The sequence below is a fragment of the Asparagus officinalis genome, unplaced genomic scaffold (assembly GCF_001876935.1).
Source record: "Asparagus officinalis unplaced genomic scaffold, Aspof.V1 AsparagusV1_Un176, whole genome shotgun sequence".
NCBI lineage: Eukaryota > Viridiplantae > Streptophyta > Magnoliopsida > Asparagales > Asparagaceae > Asparagus > Asparagus officinalis.
Window position 1 is genome coordinate 210341 of NW_017972442.1, and position 21436 is coordinate 231776.

The window sequence follows — 21436 nt, forward strand, 5'->3', positions numbered from 1 at the left end:
GGTTTATCCCAAACTTGGTTTGTTGGGGTTTTAGAATATGTAAATCAAGTTCAACGGAACGGATCATTCATAATATATCTCAATCATGTGATTTTAGGTCGCGTCCTTAGATGATTATCTAAGGCGTCACCTTAGGAACACTTCTCTCATATATTATACTAAAGTTATAATATATAATATCGAGGAGAGAGAGAGAGGAGAGAGAGAGATTGAATGAGTATCCTTGTCATAGGAGGGATTTCCATCCTAGCTCTAAGAATACATGATTGAGCGACATTGATAGGATGATTCGCTCCGCTTGAACTGATCTACATATTCTAAACCCCAACAGCACAATTTGGGATAACTCGTCTCGTTTGCCTTAAAACCATCTAGTGTAAATTTTAACGGTTCTTGAAGAGTAGAACTTTTCACTGGCCTCGGATGGAGGGGTCAACGACGACGGATTCCCTCTAAACGTTGGTGTTTGGGTTTTAGAAATGTAGGATCAGTTCACAGAGCGGATCATCCATAATGTCGCGCCTCAATCATGTGATTTAGAGGCTCAAGGAGGAATCCCCTCAACTATGACAAATACCATTAAATCTCATAAATTATAGATATATAACCTATAGCCTATAAATACTTATAGTCATTATATTATATACATTAAATATAGTAAGTAATAATATACATATAATAAATAAATAAAATATGATTATCAGATTTTTATTAATTAAAGAGAACTAAAAATATAATTATATATTTTTAATTATGGATAATTATTGATTTGGTTAAGATTAATAAATATTTGATTGTTATTAGAGATTTTTTAATTTTGGATAGATTTAATTTGATAAGAATTCTAATTATGGATAGAAAATACCCATCACATAAGAATTATAATTTAGTATTAAAATAGCATATAACACGTGTCAGGATCACCAAAAATTTGATTGAAATTTTCTAATTTTGGATAGATTTATTTCCATGAGGACAATAATTATAGGTAGAAAAGACCCCTCATATAAGAATTCTATATTAATTGCATGAGTAGCCATGTTTGATAGATATGTTTGGCTCGAACAATTAAATTGGCATTTAGAATGGATTTTTTTTACTTCTATGTGGTTGTTGCAAAATTTAAAGGCTGAGGCGTCTTAGCTTAGAGTAACTAAACTGACGGTGCTTTTAGTTTGTTGATAATCATATTTCAATCTTTTAACCTGGTCATCACTCTGAATTTCATCTCAAGCATTATGTTGGGTATTATACACGCTATTATATCATGTGGTGTTGGAGTGATCAATACAGGATAAAAGTGAATGTGCTTGCACCAGATTATAATTTTTTATAAACGATTATTTTTATTTATATAAGATGGTTACATTATTAGTATATATGGTTATTTGGATAAAAGATGGAGAAATAATAATTGTTAGAATAGAAGGTGATGCTTCCCTTCTGCAAGCAATGCCTTTTACTATTCGATGTGTATATTTGTAGTCAGAAAAATGGAAGAAGTATTGTAAAAAAAAGGTAAAATTCGGTAAATTTAAATGTGTAAAGAACGCTGGCTGTTGATGAAGGGGTGATTTGTTTGGAACTCCGCATTGTCAAAAACTAGGTTTACTGACCTGCTGTTGATGTCAGTACTGAAAGATATTGTATATGGCGGTAGGAAAAGGTTTTTTGATTAATTGGATTCAAATTTTTTGGGCAGATTTTAGTCCTTATGTGGCAAGGGATCTATTACATTGTTTGGCCTTCTTGTCCAAATGGTTAGTGATGGCTTTCAATTTCATAATATATACTGTCAATTATGAGATTTGAATATTCCTGAGATTGCTTTACGTGGGAGGATTATCTCAGCTTGAACTGAAGATACTTTTGCTGGGTAACTGTCCGACATGATTTTTAATTAACCTGTAGGATGATTTTGTTGCCTTTTGCACATACTCATTGCTACAGGCATATATCTAGTTGTGAATTCTTAATTCCATTCATGCCTATATATATATATATATATATAGGTAATGTTTTCCTAAGGTGACATCTTAGATTCTCACCTAAGAACGCGGTCTAAAATCACATCATTCCCTAAATTTTTTTTGTGATCCGCTCCATTGAACTTGATCTACACGTTCTTAAACCCAAACACATTAATTTTGGGGTGAACCCGTCGTGTTTTGACCCTTCGTTGAGCCGTGCAAAATGTTCTATTCATTCGAAACCGTTAAAATTGTGGTGAGTGGATAAAAGATCAAAATACGACGGGTTCACCCTAAAATTGATGTGTTTAGGTTTAAGAACGTGTAGATCAAGTTTAACGGAACGGATCGCCAAAAAAAATTAGGGAATGATGTGATTTTAGACCGCTTCCTTAGGTGGGAATCTAAGGTGTCACCTTAGGAAAACATTTTCCTATATATATATATACTAGCAAGAGGGAAGGAAATAAGAATTATGTAAATAAACAAATTTCAATACGAACAACAGCAAATAAATTGATTTCAAGCATTTTGCCTTGTATGTCTTAGATGGAATTATTACCAAGTTCATGGTTCCCTACAAACTGGCGACAATGGTAAATGATTATTTCTCCTACAAAAACGTACAGACAATAACCAAAGAAGAAAGAAACACTGCCGCTAGATATCAGAGTTTGCCTACGTTACAAGCATAACATTTCACAATAGAACATTGGAGCCACTATTTTGGCAGGACTGGCACGTTTACAATTCCCAGTGGCATTTGGTTGTTTGCTGGCAGTCTCCTCCATGACACCTTGAAAACGAAGCTTTGCAAAGCTTTGAGCAGCATTCTGTTGGTTATTACATCACTTTCTTGACAAAACATTTGGATGTTTGGTACCCTCATCGAGTGCTTCCATCATCTTTGTTGCTCATTTGTGGTGTGTATTGACTGGTCGAGGATGGAGAATATCCTGGTGCAGTTGGTGAGTAACTCGCACTTGGGCTGTTAATAGAAACAAGAGCTATTAGCTTTTTATCATATCAACAGTTTTCAGAAAACTACTACTTTTTATCATATCGACAGTTATCAGAAAACTACTATTTTTTATCATATCGGCATTTTTCAGAAAACTACTAAGTAAATACAAAACACACCTGTACTGTGGAGAGCTCGGGCTGTAAACTGGGCTCACACCAGAAGAGTTATATGGACTGCAACACATAAGAGAAGGGAAGTGTTAACAAAGAAGATTATTTAAAACCAGTTCTACTGCAATGTACATCAATATTTAGAGTTTCTGTAATAATTTTCAACAGTAAATAGTACATTAATAGTTTCAGAAACCTATCACAAACACTAAGAATGAGGGAAAAAAGGCCATAGTTTGACTAATTATAACAGAACTATTGGAGCCTTCCTAATTTTTCCCCCTTTTCTTTCATTATTCCTAATAGACCTACAAACTAGTTACATCTTAAACCAAGCATGGGGGGGCCTGATGGCTCCCAACACGATTCTCCCCGTTTGCCAACCTTTCCTCCTACCGTTGTATCAAATATCTTCAACAAGACTAATTTAAGTATAGTTATCTAGCAACTTTCAGAAGTCCATTATATTTTTGCCTAAATGCTAATCAATATACGATATACCAAGCACCTCTTATAAAGTTATACATGATCTGAGATACCAAACATATTATTCTAAATATGTTGTTTTGAGCCGTCTTACTAATGTTATGGTATCATCATTCACTTGACAAGTTTGTCCCTCCCATGCCTTGGCTGTCACAAAAGAAATGCTCTGATCCTCTATCCATGAATTCAGCTGAATACGGTTCAAAACTGTCAAACCCCATACGGCAATGATAGTTCCTTTAATAGAACAATTTCCATGAACATCATTCAATCATAAAAATACTAGTTCTCCGATGCACGATGCGTGCATTACATAGTAAACGTGTTAAAAAAATATTTTGAACACATTAATAATCATTACTAATAGGAAATTTTTTTAGAAAATCATCGCTGAAGGTGATATAAAGGATCTTACTATTAGAAAATGTTGGGAGGGAGGGGAGTTAGCAAGTAGTGGATGGTAGTCAGGATGTTTTTAGATCTTTCAAATTTATCCTTCTAATTAGTTTCAATGCACAATAAATTGTTGAGCACAAAAGTTGAATTTTTTCAAATCTAGAGACACATAGGGGTAGAACCAAGAATGTGGCCTTTCTTAAATAATAGTAATAGATATGTAGCTTCAACGCCATGGATGCAGGGTTTTTTTCCTTTATTTTTTCCTTCCTACTACTGGAACCTTTACGATAGTATTTACCAACAGAACCATATGTATAGTACAAAAAATAGATGAGAGATTGCTCATTGATGGACACATTATCTTTCTGTGTATCATCATCAAGCTCTTCTTCTTGGTTAAATAAATCTGTTCAAGCATGAAAGAAAAGTGACAGTTCAGTAAGAAATCAAGATCCTTACCTTGTAGGACTATATGTGGGACTCGGAGGCGAATGGGAGGGAGAGGTTGGAGAAAAGGTTGGTGAAGTTGGGCTGTAATAAAAGAAAAGAAAGTTGAGCATGTTAAAAAGTAATATTATAAGTGAAAAAAGAAAATCCACACTCACTAGCTAGTAGACTAACTAGTCTGTATGCCATGATTACAGAGCTACCGTAAGAACTAATATTTTGTCAAAATAAACAAACTCATATTTGAGTGCTAATAGATTGAGTAGCTGAATAACTAGCTTTCTACAAATGAAACAGAAAAGGTACATTTCTCTTACCTATAATTCGGAGAACTTGAGCTGTATGGGCTGGATGGTGAAATATTCGGACTGCTTGGGGAATACGCAAGAGAAGGGCTATACTTGGCAGAAGCTGGATTGTAGCTCGGAGATGTAGGGCTGTAACTTGGAGAAGTGGGACTATAACTTGGAGAAGTTGGACTATAACCAGGAGAAGTGGGGCTATAAGCAGGCGATGTAGGACTATATGAAGGAGAAGTTGGACTGTATGACGGTGATGTTGGGCTATAAGAAGGAGAGGTAGGACTATAGGATGGTGATGTTGGACTGTAAGCAGGAGACGTCGGGCTATAAACAGGAGAAGTGGGACTATAAACTGGGGATGTTGGACTGTAACTAGGTGAAGTCGGACTGTAACTTGGTGAAGTAGGACTATAACTGGGAGAGGTAGGGCTGTAACTGGGAGATGTAGGACTGTAGCTTGGAGAGGTAGGGCTGTAGCTGGGCGAGGTGGGTGAGTATGAAGGACTTGTAGGAGAATAAGCAGGGCTAGTTGGACTATACCCTGGAGAGCTAGGACTATAAGTTGGAGACGTGGGGCTATAACCAGGAGATGTTGGACTGTATCCTGGAGATGTGGGGCTATAACCAGGTGAAGTTGGGCTATATCCCGGCGATGATGGACTATATCCAGGAGACGATGGGCTATAACCCGGTGAAACACCGGGAGAGAAAGGCATGTTATTAACATATGGAGAAAACTGAGCATCTGTGAACGGTGAAGACCGGATATTTGGACTCAACAAATAGCTTGGTGACATAATTCCTTCATGATATGGTGTCCCTGAGATAGGTGAACGGGCAGGTGTCATCCCAAAATCCAAACCCTCCATGTAACTGGGTAGCTGTAGCTCAATAGCTTGTTGCAGCATTTGATCATTCAAATACAAAGCACAGCCCCCTGTTCCAATTGGTGCAAGTTGACCTAACATGATATTCTCTGTAACACCTCTGAGATGATCCGCCTCAGCATAAACAGCTGCATCCAGGAGAATATCCACAGTTTCCTCAAATGAACATCTCATCATTGGGCCAGTGTCATTGCGATTAATACCGTGCCTGGTGATGGCCATTAAGTGACCTCGATAAGTCATAGTGTCACACAAAATAGCCAAGTGACGATAGTTCACGTAAGACCCATCAAAAGATATGACCACCCGCAACTCATCAAGGAGTGATTTACGGACAGCTTCAATTCCAAGAACTTCGATAACTTCAATCAGGTGGTTGCTAGTTGTCCTGGTTGGATCCACATCTTCATGGCACATGACTGCCAGCAAATTGACACCTTCAGTATCAAGTGTCCACTCTACATCAGGTTTAAACCCTTCATTTTCATCAAATCTATTTACTTTCCCAGACTTGATAAAGACCTTGTTTATATCAGGGATTCCCCGAAGAGCCATTTCTGTAAGCATGTTGCTTTCTATCTTCTTGAGGAAGACATCATCCTCAGCAGATTCATCTTGCAGTTCTCCCTTAGGGGCATCATCATTCATGATACGGATACGAAGGATGAGTTTCTCAGCATTGTCATCGTTAAAGATGCATGTAAGATCATCATCAAACTCATGGTTAATCTTCTCTGCGATGTCTGCCATGCTCAGCTTTTTGTCTACCATCATCTCTCTATTTAGTTCAATACGGAGCAGCCATGGAGATATCTTTTCCGGAGCAACTTCTTCATCAGGCATTTCATAGTATGAGTTAACAAAGTCAACATCCTCCTCAATTATAGTGCTCATAGGATTAGGATCATACCATACTTCAGTTGCATGTGTTACACTACGCAAAGTAGTATATTCCAAGGCACACTGCACGTTCTTAGCCAATTCTTTCTTCTTGCTGATTTCAGGCTTCAAGAAGACAGAGAGTGAAGGGGTTTTGATTTTCTTAGCAACATTTATAATTTCCCTCAACCTGGGAACACCTAGAGTAACATTCTTGGCACTCACACCAGCATAATGGAATGTGTTTAGGGTCATTTGAGTTGCTGGTTCCCCAATAGACTGAGCAGCTACACAGCCAATCATTTCACCCGGTGCTACCAGAGACTGCAAAAAGCGAGATTCTATTTCACCAATAACCCATTCAAATGCTTCACGGGTAAGTCGGTATTCCTTCAGTACTCTCTTACTAGCAAATGTACTCCGGAGTAATATGTTGAACAACAAAGTGGCATTTTTCTGAGCCTCCATACTCAGAAAATCATCACCTGGGACAACTCTCAGCTTTTCCTGAAGCTTATCAACAGCTTCTACTATCTCCATAGGGTGCATATCAGATGGTCTTCTTGGATCGACTTTGAATGTCTTCTGTGCATTCCAGATGAGTCTCTTGAGGTTCACAGGCATAGGCCATGTGTTATCACCAGTGGTGGCAATGTCAGTCCCAAGCTGAAATCGGTCAGCTTCTAATTTCTGGACCTCGGCATCAAACACATTCCTGAATTCAGGAATTGTTTTCAAATCCTCAACATGCTCTGGTAGCATGTAACTTGGGTCCCATTGATTATCATCAATTTCGTACCTATAAACATTATTGAACTCTTTCTTTTTCATCTTCAGAGAATCCAACTTTTGTGACTCAATCCAAACAGCATCCATCCCATCTTCTCCATAAAGGAACTGAATGACATCTCCCAGTGAATTCCGAACGGTGCCATCATATTTGACCATGATATCCTCCATAGCCTTCACAAGACGTCTCTGAATATATCCAGTTTCAGAGGTTTTGACAGCAGTATCAATTAAACCTTCTCTACCTCCCATTGCATGAAAGAAGAACTCCTGTGGAGTCAAACCACGGAGATAGGAGTTCTCGACAAAGCCACGACTTTCAGGTCCATAATCATCTTTTGTGAAGTGGGGTAATGTTCGACCGATGAAACCATAAGGGATACGTTTGCCCTCAACATTCTGTTGTCCCACACAAGCAGTCATCTGTGATATGTTGATGAAACTTCCCTTTGATCCAGCAGTGACCATTGCCTTTAAGTTGTTACTTTCAGATAAACTCTTCTGTGCACTACTCCCAGCATCATCACGAGCTTTATTCAAGACCTGTTGCAAGAAAATTATATTACGGAGAACTAAAAGCAGAGAAAGCTTATGAGGAAGTATTACTCTACTTGGTCATACCTGGTTCACTTTATTCTCAAATGACTCCATCATAGTTCTGCCAGGCTCAGGCTCTAATTGCTTGTCTTGGGCCAGCTTAATAAGATCCTTCACGTCATTTTTGGCCTTTGAGATTGTTTCATTAATTTTTTCCATAGTAGCTGCATCTGCAATTGTGTCCCCAATACCAATGCTAAAGGCATTTTGTAAAAGCCAATAATTCACAAGCCACTGGGTATGCCCTAGAAACTTGCGAGCAGCATCAGGACCAACCTCTTCCCTGCATTTTGCATGGGATTACAAGGACAATATCAACAACGCTTAATTGGAACTGTCTATGGTAAAGCTAACAATGCATACATACCAAATAACATGAATAAGACTTCCAGTAGAGGTTCCAAGGGTTTTCTTGCACAGAGTTCCTGTAAGCAGCTCTCCTTTCTCTATTCTGACTTGCGTATCTCCGGGTGTGATAAATCCTGTTTCAGATTCAGAGTGCCATGCTGAAGCTCTGGAAAGGTTTATCTGCTTCGGTATGATAAGATTAAACACTTGCTTCCCTGTCCACAGAGGTCTAGGCTTCAAAATGGCTGGGGCAGGCACCTTCCCATCAAAGTCTTCCCACCACATCAAAATATTCATAAATACATCCTGTGAAACTCATAATAGGATATTAACACACTCTGCTGAAATACAAGCAGTGCTGAATAAGTTGAAAGACTTAAAACAATTGAAGGTATAAACATATGAATGAGAACAAACACTAAGGTCACCTTCTCAATAAAGGTGTCTCTCTTGGTGATCTTCCGACATCCTAAGAGTGTATCCTGGACAATGCCCATAACAGGCCGATTTGACTGAGGTGATACAATGCATTTGGGAACCATCATCAGCTCCAAAACTTCAGCTCTAGTTTCAAAGGACTGAGGAACGTGCATGTTCATCTCATCACCATCAAAATCAGCATTGTATGGGGAAGTAACTGATAAATTTAAGCGAAAAGTTGAATATGGCATGATTTTTATCCTGTGTCCCATAATGGACATTTTATGAAGACTTGGTTGTCTGTTGAAAAGAACAAAGTCCCCGTCGTTTAAATGCCTCTCTACCTGTTAATCAGAAAGCCCAAATATCACAACCAGTTGAAAAAGAAAAGAGATGAAATCACAATGGAAGGTTTGAGTCTTGCCTTGTACCCAAGCTCGAGATGATGATCACTGCTTTTTTTGAGGTAACGAAGATCAAGCCTCTGACCGTCTTCCCTGATTATGTACTTTGCACCAGTCTTACCTGGGGGAGGATGAGGGCCATATTCTACAAGTTCCTTCAATCTGACAATAAATAAATCAAGTTTCACGTAAAGTAAACTGGTATCTGAGATGTGGAAAATGGAAATAGTTAAACATTGTCAGAATAAAATAGATTATACCGTTCAATGTTATACGGAGTCACAGTTTCTGGGTACGTCAGATTTAAGGCAATGCTCCAAGGCACACCCAGTTCATCAATATTAATTGTTGGATCAGGGGTGATAACTGTTCGTGCTGAAAAATCAACACGCTTTCCCATCAAGTTCCCTCTAATCCGACCTTCTTTTGCTTTAAGTCTACTGCATATAGACTTGATAGGTCGTCCAGACCGCTGTGTAGCCTGCAATTACAAAGAAACAGCAGCTCAAATTGACTGTACAAATAAAAAAATAGCCCACATCACAATACATACCCTTGGCTGTCCAGGAAGCTCATTATCAAAATAAGTTGCAATATGAAATTGCAATAACTGGGCAAACTCTGTAATGATGTGAGCAGGAGCTCCGTTCCTCTCTTGACGTCTCAAGTTTTCATTGTGTCTGATTATCATTGCTAGCTGATGAGTCAAATCATCCTATTGAAATACAAGAACTCATATTAGAAGTTGATCAAACAAAGTGCATGTTAATATTTTTGAACGTCATATGAAACAAGTGTCATCATTCATTCATTCCAAAATGCTCCCCAGTCTAGAGGTCACATAACCATGGACAATTGAGCAACGCATTTTCCATCCCCCGCGCCCCCCAAATACACCGAACCCCAAAAAAAGAATAATCAGAACAACTCCAAATAACTCTACCAAGTCTTGAATGAACTACTACATAGTAAGTAATAATGAGTCCTGTAAGGTTTTCATTTGATCAATTATATTAAAAATAAAAAGAAAATGTGATGCAATGGCATTGTAACTCTATACATGTTGTCCATGATTTTGCGAAACGGAGAAAACTTACCCCCACTTCTAGCAGAGGTGTCCATCATAACAGATGGTCTTACAGGAGGTGGTGGAATAGGAAGAAGTTGTAATATCATTCAATCTGGACGAGCATATTTCGGGTTCAAACCTAGTAGGAGTCAATCTTCATCGCTTATCCTCTTAAGAACACTGAGAACCTGGCCATGTCACAAAACAGAAACAATCGAATTCGGACTACTAAAACAAATAAATTAAAATAACAATTTTGCAAAATTAGCTACCCTCACACCCCCCCCAAAAAAAGAATAATAATAACCAACTCCAAATAACTCTACCAAGCCTTGAATCAACTACTATATAGTAAGTAATAATGAGTCCTGTAAGGTTTTCATTTGATCAATCATATTAAAAATGAAAAGAAAATGTGATGCAATGGTATTGTAACTCTATACAGGTTATCCATGATTTCGTGAAACAAAGCAAACTTACCTCACTTCTAGCAGAGGTGTCCATCATAACAGATGGTCTTACAGGTGGTGGTGGAATAGGAAGAACTTGTAATATCATCCAATCTGGACGAGCATATTTCGGGTTCAAACCTAGTAGGAGGCAATCTTCATCGCTTATCCTCTTAAGAACACTGAGAACCTGGCCATGTCACAAAACAGAAACAATCGAATTCGGACTACTAAAACAAATAAATTAAAATAACAATTTTGCAAAATTAGCTACCCTCTCTGCAGAAAGCTGTTGTTTTCTCTCAACAGGTTCAGGAAGCTGTTCTGGGTCATCAGATTTCTTCTTCGTAGCTTTGTACTCCGCGACCATTTTCATACCATCAATAGTAATATTTGGCTGCTGAGCACCACAACCGCCTCGGCTCTTCTTTACTGGTTCATCTGAATCCTGTTGACCTTGAACATCGATATCATCCCCGCCTGCACATTTTTTCTTGCTTTTACAGGCATCATAAATCCTCTTCAGCCTGTTCTTCGGGTTTCTAATTTTCAGTGCCTGCTTAAACCGGACATCGTCCTGGAGCACAGCAAAGAAAAATCATAATCAAGAAGATTCACATCAACAAAAGAAGAAAGAAATTCCACACTCACATGGACACAAACATACAGCTTCCGTGTAAATAGAAATAAGGATCCAAAATGACCGAAATCAATAACAAATATGTACAATTCAACCAATGGTAGACCATATGCAATAATAGTTTACAAGCGCCATTCCCTAATGACCAACTTGAATTGAATCAACTCTTAGCAGAACCGTAACTACACTAGTTCCTTCATGAGTTTGAATACCCATCATAATCAAAAACAAGTAAAGCCTCACGTAAACTACCTCGTCGGCGAGAATCTTGGAGCAATTGAAGCAAACGCAGCGCATGATAGCGAGCACAGTCTTCATGAATCCAATATGAAACATGGGCTTTGCGAGCTCGAGGTGGCCAAAGTGACCAGGACACTCGGCCATGTTCGCTGTGCAAGTCTCGCACTTCATCTTGCGATCGATCGTGCCGAGCCTCGGATCGCTGAGACCGGCGACCTTAGGTTTTCCCCTCTCCATGGTCTCGCCGTGCTCCACTTGGACCACCGACATTTGCCTCTGAAAACAAAGTAGCAAAATCAAGGATTAGAACCGAAACGAAATTCGAAACCCTAGGTTGAGAAATCGATAGAGGTTGAGGTGAGAGGGCTACGATCTCGTCGGGGCTGAGGATTCCGAACTGGACGGTGCGGACCTTGGCCACCTCGGCCGGAGAGAACGGGAATCGCATGTCCATGGTTGACTCTCAGAGATTAGGGTTTTGTTGGATTTTTTTTTTTTTCCCTCCCTTCACTGAGTTCAGTTAGATCGGAGGGAACTGAGTTCGAATGTTTGTTTTGATTTATTTTACAGTGGCAGATTTGTTTTTGTTTTTTTTTTTTTTTTTTTTTTGTTTTTTTTTTTTTTTTTTTTTTTTTTTTTCTCTCGCGATTTTCCTCGCCTTCGGAAAGGAGAGAGGCCGCAAGAGGACTCTTGATGAAAGGGGAGAACCGAGGGGGTTGGGGGTATATTTATAGACGGAGAGGTGACCGACCCTAGGCTTGGGCCACTGCTCGGCGCTAACGTGCGCTGGGGGTATTCGGTTCCAAATAAGGGTCCCACATAACACGGAACAGATGCGGAAAGGGTTATTCCGATAGTAGCCCCAAAATCTTCAGTATTTCATATTAGCTCCCCTAATCTTTGAAATTGCTCTGAGGCCCCCAAAGGTTCAATATTTTGATATTAGCCCCCAAATCTTGAAATTCATCGTAGGCCCCGCAAATCCTATTAGTATATTGAAATAAGCCCTCCTAAAAAAACCTGGTTGAAATGAGGGAATAGTCTATTTCTTTTTATGTGATTTGTCAGTTATACCCCTCTCACGCAAACTCAAACACATTAATCATTTTAACTTATACCCTTAAACTCTCCAAACCATCTTTAAAAAACCCTAACCTAAACTCATTTTCCAATTCATCTTCTACGGCATCTTCCCCAATGACTCTCTTCAGATTTAATCCTAAATTTGTATCAGATAGATTCCCATTGAGGAAGATGTTGGAGAAGACGCTGGAGAAGATGAAGTGAAAATTTAGTTTGAGTTAGGATTTTTATTAAATAGATTTGGAGGGCTTAACGAGTATAAGTTAAAGTGATTAATTAGTTTGGGTTTGTGTGAAATGGGTATAAGTGGCAAATCACCGAAAAAGTTTACTTAAGCAGAATATTTTCCTCATTTAAATCAGAGTTTAACTGGGGTGGCTTATTTCAATATATTAATAAGATTTGGGACGCTTGAGATCAATTCCAAAGATTTCGGTTGGGGGTGGGCATGGGTGGAGGAGGAGGGGGGCTAAGATCAAAGTCTTGAACATTTTGGGGGGCTTAAGATCAATTTTAAAGATACTGGAAGCTAATATCAAAATTTAAAGGGGCTAATATTGGAATAACCCGTATGGTGAGGTAAATATAAATTGAATTTATATTTACATTTTATTGATTGCAATATTATAAGTACAGAGTATCCGGTCCCAATTAGGAGCCCAATACAAATATGGATATAAAGATGAAGTAAATATTGGCTTTGTATCTACTTCTTATTAACTAAAAGAGAACACTCAAAAAGCTCCTATGAACAGTAAATCTGATCTGGACCAATCAGATTATTTATAACAATTTTTTTTAATTCATCTTTATACAAAAACTATAATTTATCACAAATTCTACCCATTATCCACCTAACCCCACTTCTCATAACCCCACTTCTCATAACCGTGAACAACTGCCTCCACCGCTGTAACTCCCACATCTCCCAAACTACCACATACATATATATATTAACATGTTTTTATTCTCTACACCCAAATTTTCATACATAATCTCAGAAAAAATTCTTCGGACTAAGTGAACAAAGGTCAAAGATGATCTGGTAAGATTTTTCTTCTTCACTTTCAATTTTTAAAATATTTAAATTTAAATTAGCAGTTGTTGCTGTAAATTTTTTTCTGTAAAATTTTGAAATATATGAAGACCTGGGAAAATTGAGTGAAATATAAAATTAAAAATAGAAGAGAAAGGAGACAAACATCCGAATTATTCCAAATCTAGAAATCTATCACTTTCAAATTTCAAAATATTTAAATTTAAATTAGCAGATGTTGCTGTAAATTTTTTGCTGTAAAATTTTGAAATATATGAAGACCTAGGAAAATTGAGTGAAAAATAAAATTAAAAATAGAAGAGAAAGGAGACAAAATCTGAATTATTCCAAATCTAGAATGTTGGACCCTAGAGGGGGGGTGATTAGGGTCAAGAGGCTCTAATATGCAATAAAAAATCAGCACAAGCAAACCACAAAACAGAAATGCAATAAAAGTAAGAGATATAGGGTTAGGAGTTCGTTATCATTGACGCACGATGTGTTAACGAGGTTCGGCCCTCTGGCCTACGTCCCCGCTCCCCACTCTCGAGGAGAAATCCACTACACACCCGGTTTGGAAGCCGGAACTTCGTCTACACAGCGATCTCCACAGATCTCTCTCACTACACAGTTTGATCTCAACAGATCACACTCCCTCACAGTAGATCTCCACAGATCTCACTCACACAGCAGAAGAAAGAAATGCAAGAACCTCTCTTTACACAGCCCTTATAGCAAAGAGAAGGTTTACTGAAGCTGGGAAGTGAATCACACTTAAGAAACAGAGAGAAAATAGACTTTGAAAATTTTACTCAGGAAACAGAAAAAACTCTCTGGTTTTTCAAACGTTAGGGCTAAGGAAGAAGAAGAGGTCTGGGGGGTTTTTATAGAAAAGTTTAAATCATTTTAAAACAAAACCCAATCTTCCCAAATGAGATAATAATCTCTTCTTCAGACCCTCATCACAGACTGTGCCAATCACTAACAAGTGAAAGCACAGTGTTCGATGTAAATGACCATTTAAAAAAGTCACGGCTGACCAAAGACGAAATCTGGTTGACCGAAGAGAATTTCGGTCAACCGGAAAAAGCCTTCGGTCGACCGACCGAAAAATTCGGTCGACCGCGAGCAGCTAAAGAAAATAAGGAAAACACGCAGAGACTCATCGGTCGACCGGCACGGTCGACCGATTAAAGGGTCGACCGACGACTCTCTGGAAAAATACTGATTAAGGGTCATAGGATCGGTCGACCGTACCGGTCGACCGATTTCTGATATTTTCTTGAAAAAGGATTTTTGACCAACTTGAAATATTTGCAAAATATTTATTTGACCTCTGAAAATTCTGAAACTTTGTAAAATGTTTTTAATACTAAAAACAAACTGTTTGGAAAAAGAATTTTGCAGATAGGTACTCATACTTATGAAAAATAGTATTTTGTGAAAAACACTTAAAAGCATAAGTCTAAAAACGTGTGTGTGATTCCCAATAGCTTTAAGTAAACTCAGTAACTCTTTGCCTACATTCTAGCACTAGAGAGGGAAACAAAAGAAAGCTAATATCCTCATATAGAGTGCAATACTTGAGCTTTGATATAGCTTGAATCGGATGAAGCTTTTATTCGAATTTGTCGTTCTTGAAATAACGTTGCTTCATCTCTTGGCCTCCTCCTCCTTTGGATATCTTCGTTGTAGCGTATATTCCATCCATCCTCCGTTGATGGCACTAACGAGCTTGACAAATGAATTTACTACATTTATACTCAATAAGCCATTAGTACCGATAATGGTGGTTGTAAGAGTATCATCAAAACATAAGGGCTAACAATCTCCCCCTTTTTGATGATGACAACCAACCATTATATAAGAGCAAAAATAAAATAGCTTATAGATAGGTGCTCCCCCTATCTATGAGCTCCCCCTAAATATATGCAACAAATGAGGAGATTTCTCTCCCCCTTTGTCACCATCAAAAAATGGGGAAAGAAATGCAAAATGCAAGATGCAACTAAACAAGCAAGCAATGTAGAACTTTCACATAGTGCATAAGCCCAGACCATTTCTTATGCGACAAAAATCATCCTCTCCAAGAGGCTTAGTAAATATATCCGCTAGTTGAGATTTTGTGTCAACAAATACTAGGGATACATCTTGTCGCTCTACATGATCGCGTAAGAAATGATGGCGTACATCAATATGTTTAGTTCTAGAATGCAAAACCGAATTTTTGGAAATATTTATAGCACTTGTGTTATCACAAAAGATTTTAATATTTTGAAAATTCAAATCATAGTCAACTAAGCTTTGCTTCATCCATAAGACTTGAGCACAACATAAGCCGGCGGCAATGTATTCCGCTTCCGTAGTGGACAATGCAACACAATTTTGTTTCTTGGAAGCCCAAGAAACAAGGGAATTTCCTAAGAATTGGCATGTTCCACTAGTACTCTTGCGATCTACCTTACATCCGGCAAAGTCGGCATCACAAAAACCATATAAATCAAAAGTGGTGCTTTTTGGATAAAATAAACCAAGGTTAAAAGTGCCATTAACATATTTAATGATCCTTTTAACCGCAATTAAATGAGATGCTTTAGGAGAAGCTTGAAAATGCACACACACTAAACATAATATCGGGTCTACTAGCGGTAAGATAAAGAAGACTACCTATCATACCTCGGTATAATTTTTGGTCCACGTCTTCACCACTTTCATCCGCGTCAAGCTTAACACTAGTACTCATGGGAGTAGGCGCATGCTTAGAATTCTCCAAATTGAATTTCTTAACCAATTCCTTTGCATACTTGCTTTGTGAAATGAAAATCCCATCCTTAGTTTGCTTGACTTGGAGCCCGAGAAAGAATGTAAGCTCTCCCATCATACTCATCTCAAAGTGATCCTGCATAACTTTAGAAAATTCCTTGCACAAGGATTCATTAGTAGCACCAAAAATAATGTCATCCACATATATTTGAACTAAAATGAAATCATTTTTCCTTTTTCTCACAAAAAGTGTGTTATCAATAGATCCTTTTGAAAAACCATTTTCAACAAGAAAACTAGAGAGGCGAGCATACCAAGCCCTAGGAGCTTGTTTCAACCCATATAAAGCTTTTTGTACCCGGTAAACATGATTAGGAAAAGCATGATCTATAAAACCGGGGGGTTGCTCAACATACACTTCCTCTTCTATAAAACCATTTAAGAAAGCACTTTTGACATCCATTTGAAATAGTTTGAAATTTTTAAAACTAGCAAATGCCAAAAACATCCTAATAGATTCCAACCTTGCAACCGGTGCAAAGGTTTCATCATAGTCTATGCCCTCCTCTTGATTGTATCCTTGGGCAACCAAACGTGCTTTATTTCTAGTTACAATGCCATGTTCATCAAGTTTGTTTCTAAAAACCCATTTTGTACCAATAACACTAGCATTGTTAGGTCTAGGAACTAACTTCCAAACTTCATTTCTTTGAAAATTGTTTAATTCTTCATGCATAGCCAAAACCCAAAATTCATCATTCAAAGCATCATTAACCTTTTTAGGTTCTAGTTGAGATAGAAATGCAACATTACCACATTCACTCAAGGCTTTTGAGCGAGTTATAACTCCTTTTGAAGGGCTCCCAATGATTTGTTCCTTTGGATGATTTGATGTGAATTTCCAAGCTTTAGGTGGTTCAACTTGATCTTGAGCGTTTGTGCTATCCACATCCTTTTGAACTTCTATAGAGGGAGTGTCATTGATTTGCAACAAGTCCAATCCTCCCTCAATATCATCATCATCATCTTTCCTAGGCAACACAACTTGAGAGCCAACATTAGTCTCATCAAAAGTAACGTTTATAGACTCTTCAACAACGAGGCTTCGTTTATTGAAGACCCTATAAGCCTTACTTCGAGGTGCATAACCCAAGAAAATACCAACATCAATTTTGGAATCAAATTTATCATGGTGATCTTTTGTATTTAAGATAAAACATTTGCAACCAAAAACACGAAAATAACCAATGAAAGGAGTTTTTCCATGATAAAGTTCATAAGGGGTTTTCTTAAGCCTTGGTCTAATCAAAACACGATTTAAAACATGGCAAGCCGTATTGACGGCTTCCGCCCAAAAGTATTTTGGTAAATCAAAAGAATTTAACATAGTACGTGCCATCTCTTGTATGGTGCGATTTTTCCGTTCAACAACACCATTTTGTTGTGGTGTTCTAGGAGCGGAAAACATATGAGTTATACCATGATGAGCACAAAAATCATAGAAAAATTCATTTTGAAATTCACCACCATGATCACTTCTTATCTTAACAACTTTCAAATCTTTTTCATTTTCAATTCTTTTAACATGATTTGCAAATTCTTCAAAACAATCATTTTTCTTAGCAAGAAATATTGTCCATGTAAAACGAGAAAAATCATCAATAATCACAAAAACATAGTGTTTGCCTCCAAGAGAGGTAACACGCATAGGACCAAATAAATCAAGATGAAGTAATTGCAAAGGTTTAGAAGTTGATACCTCATGAATGGATTTGAAAGAAGATTTCGTTTGTTTACCTTTGGCACAATCCTCACAAATTGTATCTTTTATGAAGTGTAAGTTAGGTAGCCCTTTCACAAGATTCTTCTTAGACAATTTTGATATTAACTCCATATTTGCATGTCCAAGTCTCTTGTGCCAAATCCAAGGGTTTTCATCAATAGCCGCAAGACACTTCACATCTTGATTAACTAACTCATTCATCTCAAAAATATAAACATTAGACTTGCGATTTGCAATAAAAACAATATTTCCATCCATACTAATGATGCATTTATCCGGTTTAAAGGAAATATCAAAACCTTTATCACTTAATTGGCTAATGCTAAGAAGATTATGATTCAAACCACTTACTAAATAAACATCTTCAATTGTGGGTGAGGGTTTCTTACCAATAGACCCGATACCAATGATTTTACCTTTCTCACCACCACCGAAGGAGACATTGCCTCCTTCAATCCTTGATAGGGTTGCAAATAACTCTTTGTTGCCCGTCATATGATGTGAGCAACCACTATCAAGGTACCACATCTCCTTACGTCGTTGCCGTGACGTTCCCTACAAAAGAAGAAGATGAAGGTGTAGTAGCTTTAGGTACCCATGTCTTGGGTCCTTGGTGGTTAGTAGTTTTGGTACCTTTGGGTACCCATATCAAACCATAAAAATCTTCATTGTCTTTAATTCTACAATGAGTAGAAATGTGTCCATGTCTCATACAATAGGTGCATACAAAATTTCTTTTGTATGTACGAATGTTGGAACTATGAAACCTATTTCTACCATGGTGATTGTAGTTGTCATAAGCATGAGTGGGTCTAGTTCTACAACCCTCAATTTCTAATTTTTCAATCTTTGATCTTAATTGCTTGTTCTCGAAATCGAGATCTCCTAGCAATTCATCTTTTAGAGCAAGAGAGGTTGTTAGTTGCTCTAGCTTAATATCACAAGAGGTATGCAATTTTTTGAAAGAAGAGTATTCTTTAGACATTCTTTTAAATTCAAAGTTCAACTCTTCTAATGCCATAGCTATGTCACATTGCATATAGAAAGATTCACTTTCGGCCTCGGATATTACCTCATGTTCATTTGCCATGAAACAAACATTTGGGTCATGAAGAGCCAATTTTGCTCCTTCTTCATCACTCTCCGAGTCACTTGGTTCGGATTCTTCCCATCCGGCATACATAGCCTTCTTCTTCTTGTACTTCATGTACTTTTCTTTGAGCTTGGGGCAATCCTTAGCGATGTGACCCGGTTCATTGCATTCAAAACATTTACCTACACGAGAGGAAAACTTGTTGTTAGATCGAGGGTTAAATTTCTTGTTCATTTTTATGAGTCTAGAGATTCTTCTAGAGAGATGAGCCACTTCTCTAGAAAAATCAACTTCACTCTCCGACGACGAAGATGAGTTGTCACTAGCTCCCTTGAGAGCTATGGTCTTCAATTTTGGTGACGGCTCCTCAACTTCGCGTGATGACACTTCCTCCTTTTCCTTCCCCTTGAGCTTCTTCTCATGCACTTTGAGCTTTCCGATGAGGCTATCAAGAGCTAAGGTAGTGAGGTCATGAGCTTCCTCAATGGCCGTAGCCTTGGGCTCCCATGCCGGAGTCAATGAGCGAAGTATCTTGTAGTTCATCTCTTGAATGGATAATTGCTTATCTAGACCATGTAATTCATTGATGATATTAGTAAAACGAGAAAACATAGCATCAATGGATTCATTTGGAAGCATTTTAAATAGCTCATAATCATGCATGAGTCCACTAATCTTAGATTCCTTAACTTGGGGTGTTCCTTCATGTGTGACACATAATTTTTGCCAAATTTCGTATGCGGTTGCACACGTGGAAACTCTATTATATTCATTAGGGGAAAGACCACAAATTAAGGCGTTCATAGCCTTAGCGTTGAGATTAGCTAGGTGCCTTTCTCCATCGGTCATGTTCCCGACTTTGGACTTTTCTTCATATTTCTCTTCTATGAGCTCTAGGATGTCAAGGTCAATGCAACGAAGGTAAATTCTCATCCTAGCCTTCCAATAAGCAAAATTTGTCCCTGTGAAGAGTGGTGGTCTAGTGGTGGATTGTCCTTCTAACATATGCATATTCAAAGAAGCCTCCATTAGATCTTTTCTCTAAGGTTGTTAAACCAAAAACTGATATAGAGACCAAGCTCTGATACCAATTGTTGGACCCTAGAGGGGGGGTGATTAGGGTCAAGAGGCTCTAATATGCAATTAAAAAACAGCACAAGCAAACCACAAACAGAAATGCGATAAAAGTAAGAGAGATAAGGTTAGGAGTTCGTTATCCTTGACGCGCGATGTGTTAACGAGGTTCGGCCCTCTGGCCTACGTCCCCGCTCCCCACTCTCGAGGAGAAATCCACTACACACCCGGTTTGGAAGCCGGAACTTCGTCTACACAGCGATCTCCACAGATCTCTCTCACTACACAGTTTGATCTCACAGATCACACTCCCTCACAGTAGATCTCCACAGATCTCACTCACACAGCAGAAGAAAGAAATGCAAGAACCTCTCTTTACACAGCCCTTATAGCAAAGAGAAGGTATACTGAAGCTGGGAGGTGAATCACACTTGAAACAGAGAGAAAAACAGAGTTTTGAAAATTTACTCAGGAAACAGAAAAAGCTCTCTGGTTTTTCAAACGTTAGGGCTAAGGAAGAAGAAGAGGTCTGGGGGGTTTATATAGAAAAGTTTAAATCATTTTAAAACAAAACTCAATCTTCCCAAATGAGATAATAATCTCTTCTTCAGACCCTCATCACAGACTGTGCCAATCACTAACAAGTGAAAGCACAGTGTTCGATGTAAATGACCGTTTAAAAAAGTCGCGGCTGACCAAAGGGAAAATCCGGTTGACCGAAGAGAATTTCGGTCGACCGGAAAAAGATTTCGGTCGACCGGAAAAAGCCTTCGGTCGACCGACCGAAAAATTCGGTCGACCGCGAGCAGCTAAAGAAAATAAGGAAAACAAGCAGAGACTCATCGGTCGACCGGCGCGGTCGACCGATTTAAAATCAAAATTTTCGGTCGACCGTACCGGTCGATCGACGACTCTCTGGAAAAATACTGACGAAAGGTCATAGGATCGGTCGACCGTACCGGTCGACCGATTTCTGATATTTTATTGAAAAAGGATTTTTGACCAACTTGATATATTTGCAAAAACAGTTTTTGACCAACTTTAAATATTTGCAAAATATTTATTTGACCTCTGAAAATTCTGAAACTTTGTAAAATGTTTTTAATACTAAAAACAAACTGTTTGGAAAAAGAATTTTGCAGAT

General features: G+C 38.2%; 1 protein-coding gene across 1 annotated transcript; it reads right to left on the bottom strand.

Moving 5' to 3' along the window:
- Nucleotides 1-2482: 2482 nt before the first annotated feature.
- Nucleotides 2483-12142, bottom strand: LOC109827408 (DNA-directed RNA polymerase II subunit 1). The gene is made up of 14 exons (XM_020394422.1): nt 11831-12142; nt 11473-11736; nt 10855-11157; nt 10612-10770; nt 9616-9777; nt 9323-9543; nt 9083-9224; nt 8667-9002; nt 8258-8544; nt 7915-8173; nt 4754-7836; nt 4449-4520; nt 3111-3167; nt 2483-2958 (listed from the first exon to the last, which is right to left on the bottom strand). The coding sequence occupies exons 1-14, from the start codon at nt 11912-11914 to the stop codon at nt 2856-2858; spliced, it is 5532 nt and encodes a 1843-aa protein (XP_020250011.1). The 5' UTR covers nt 11915-12142; the 3' UTR covers nt 2483-2855.
- Between the last annotated feature and the right edge of the window lie 9294 nt (nt 12143-21436).